Genomic DNA, 3558 nt, shown 5'->3' on the forward strand with positions numbered 1-3558 from the left:
CACACTATCTAATTTTGATGTTCCACCTTGTTTCCACTCCACTCATATAATATGACTGTGTCAAGGCTACATGCTAGTGATATTTCCCCTAGAATTATGAAATAGCCAAGCCTCTATACCTGTCTCCATAATGTAGAAACAGAATCAAGAAATTTATGCAATCTACAAGTTTTGTAATGTTTTATTTTAATTGTTTCCCAGCCTTATTATAGTTCATTCATTAATTCATCCATTTACTTATTCCTTAAAAAATCATTTTTGGCCAACTATTCTATAGGCTGGCTTATAGGTCCTGGGATTGAGCAGTAAACAAGACAGACATGATCTTCACTTTTCTGTTGCTTACATTGTACTGAGGGAGATAGGAAAATGTTAAAATTGTATAACCCAAGAATTAATAGTAGTGTAGAATTCAAGTTGTTGAGCAAGATTATACATTTCTTAGGGTAGAACTTGCTATCAATTAATACTCCAATATTATTTCTCCAATTTTATTTTTCCCAAAGATTATAATAAAACAGATCTTTAAGAAATCCTCCATAATCATTATATGGACTTAATAGATGCCAGTTTAATGTATGCATAAATGTTCATTAAATTAGATACCATAATTTCTTTATTATTCCTACAGTGAATATTTATTTTTTAGATGGGGAAGATTCGAGTATTCTTATCTGAAGTTTAAAAGGAATTTTAAGGATGGATAATGTAGGAGATGCTCGGCAATTTAATGCTCAGGGGTGGTGTGGGAGAAAACTGAAATACATATTAGATCTCAATTTCAAAAACAGTCTTTCTGAATTCAAAAACTAGAAAAAAAAATTTCCAAACAGCATGAAATCGTATAACAGCATTTTAAAGGGCCATAATCTTTTTTTTTAATTTTTATCTCTATTGTAGAATTTAATTTTTCCTAAGCTTTTCATCTACTTGTATCAAATCAAATATTCTCCAGTACTATTTATTGTACATACATACAGAATTTATTCTAAATATGTTTGTCACTCTTGAATTGGATTGTGTATATCTTTCTTAACAAAAGTTCTGATTGTCCTCTATTAACCACAAAGTAAGAATTCATATGGAATAAAATTTCTCTCAAACATCCATCCTCAATGTGTGATCTAGAATTGAATATCCTTACCATGCAAAAGAGTGAAGTTTCCGACACTGTAATCTAAACACACTGTAGTGTGATTTACAATGGAAAATAAAAATGATTTCCTGAGATAAGTTGTCAGGTCTTCAAAATGCATAAATATAGAACATAAATTCCTCAACTGGAACATAACAACACAGAATATGTATGTGAAATACAAATGGCTTCACAATTCTGAGGAATTTCTCACAGTATTTTGTATAATTAGATGGTTTATCTGAAAAAAAAAATTGATTAAGGGTATGTTATTTCTAATTTCTCTTTTATTTTTCATACATACACATGTATATGTAGTTTTATGTGATAAGCTTAGGAAAGACTTTTCTTGGCAAACATTTGAAAATTATCTGGTTACATACACTATGGAAAAACCACGAGGGAGTTCAAAATGTTAAAGGCTCCATCACTTCATTTTCTGCTAGAACACAAACGATGCACCTCTTATTGACCTATGGCGTTGAGCTTTCCATTTGTTCAGCCAGCACTTCACCTGCCGTAAAACTGAGAGAAAGTCCTGCTTTAGCTTCTTGTTTCCCCAAATCAGAATAAATGAGTGGCCTGAAGGATAAACAATTGCAAGGACCTGACCACTGAAGAAGACTGAGTCATTCTGCAGACTATTAAAATACCAAACTGCAAAGATCAGAATCAGGAAGTGAATGAGAAATAGCAAGAGAAAGGAGATCACAGTTTGAATGGCTCTTATGTGGACCTCGGTCCTGGGATCTTGGGATCCTTTGCCACTAAGCCGCATCTTCTTGAGATGTTTCCACAGGGAAAAGATTAGCAGCAGCGAAGACATCAGGGACATAGCAAAGGGTACGAAGTTTGCAAGCGTGAATATAGTCATATACGAAAGGGGCACAGTGTCCCTCGATTTGGTATTCCAGGTGATGTTTCCTTCACATTCATTCATCCACATTTTTCTGTCTATACTTACCAATACAAGATGAAAAACCAAGAAGACCAAAGTCCCCAACAGTATCGTGAGAATCACTCTTCTAACTCTCCACTTTAAGTGAAGAAATATAAGGCTGGAGAAATTGGCTATCTTGAGCAAATAAAGTATGCTGAGGCTAGTTGTAAGCCAGACACAAAAATGGTTGCTTACTATCCAGATCACATCAATAATAAGTCTTGCTTCTGAACTACATAAAGCTGGAGAAAACACAGTTGCATACCAGTGTGTTACTGATATCCAAAGCAAACCCATTCTGGAGACCGCCAGAGCAGCGAGAATTCCATCAACTAAAAAGATCTTTTGTCCCTTGACCCAATCAATACAGTTCACCAGTGCTATGAAGCCATTGGCAAAATTTCCTAGAACAAATTCTGCTATTACAAAGATGGAAAGAATGCTCTGTAGTAAATTTATCATGAAAAAAAAAAAAAAAAGACCAAGTCTAATATCTTTTAATATTCTGACCTTAAGCCGTATGTACAGCTGATCTTGAATGTGCATAAAATTCTTGTTTCTTTTAAATTCTGTGAACAGTGGCAAGCAGGAAAGTGCCAGAGTATGCTAATGGAAGAGCTCAATGCTGTCTTTGTAAAAAACATTATTATTCCCCCAACAGCTCAAATTAAGTCTTATTCATACACTTTATGTCCTACTGTAGGCTAGAATATTTCATAACTAATGTTGACGTGAAAGCTGAATTCTCATTTGCTAGCATGCAAATAAAGACATATTCTATTTCATTGTTTTGCAATTTTCTTTATTTAAACTCTCCATAATTTGTGTTCGTCAACTTTGTCATTAGTAAAATTTAAAAACTCAATACATTGAATATACAGCAGATGCTAAATTATTATATGAAGTTGCTATAGATTTTTGTTTTTACTGTCAGATTTATGCAGAAAGAATCCAAGGCTTTTCCTATTAAAACATCACGGGTTTCTCGGGAACTCCAAGAAAGCTAATACTCAGGGCTGGTTGCTGAAAACTAACATTTAGGTATAATTTTATTATTTTTAACTCATAAGCACATAAGCACACATAAACACATGCATACATACATGCATATATCTCATGGATGGAAAAAATTATTATCCCATAATTTCAAAAGTAGAAAATGAATCTCAGAGAGGTCATCTAGGTTTAAATCCTTTTTTTCTTTCAGCTTTTTCAGCCCATTATTAATAGTTATCAAACATATCTCTATGTCAGGGCTTTGATAAAGTTTGTCTTTTGAGTCTATTTAACATTTAAATATTAATTATTTAATTAAAATATTCATAAATTTTATAAATATTCCTCGGAAACTTCAAAAGAACATGTGGTTTTCATTGTAGAGTTTAGACTCCTCTGTATATGAGTATTCACTTTTATGTTTCTCTGTTTAATTCATTTCTGACTACTTAATATTTTTAAGGTTAATAAATGTTAAAATCTGCCT

The 3558-nt window shown here is 32.7% G+C and overlaps 1 protein-coding gene across 1 annotated transcript; it reads right to left on the reverse strand.

Annotated features, from left to right (window-relative positions):
- Positions 1-1577: 1577 nt before the first annotated feature.
- On the reverse strand, positions 1578-2537 carry LOC120595062 (putative taste receptor type 2 member 33). Its single transcript, XM_039853374.1, has one exon. The coding sequence runs from the start codon at positions 2535-2537 to the stop codon at positions 1578-1580; it is 960 nt and encodes a 319-aa protein (XP_039709308.1).
- Between the last annotated feature and the right edge of the window lie 1021 nt (positions 2538-3558).

The sequence above is a fragment of the Pteropus medius genome, unplaced genomic scaffold (genome assembly GCF_902729225.1).
Source record: "Pteropus medius unplaced genomic scaffold, Ma_sr-lr_union100, whole genome shotgun sequence".
Classification (NCBI taxonomy): Eukaryota; Metazoa; Chordata; class Mammalia; order Chiroptera; family Pteropodidae; genus Pteropus; species Pteropus medius.

Coding starts and splice junctions, on each gene's coding strand:
- LOC120595062 (XM_039853374.1), bottom strand. CDS start 2,537: ATGATAAATTTACTACAGAGCATTCTTTCCATCTTTGTAATAGCAGAA.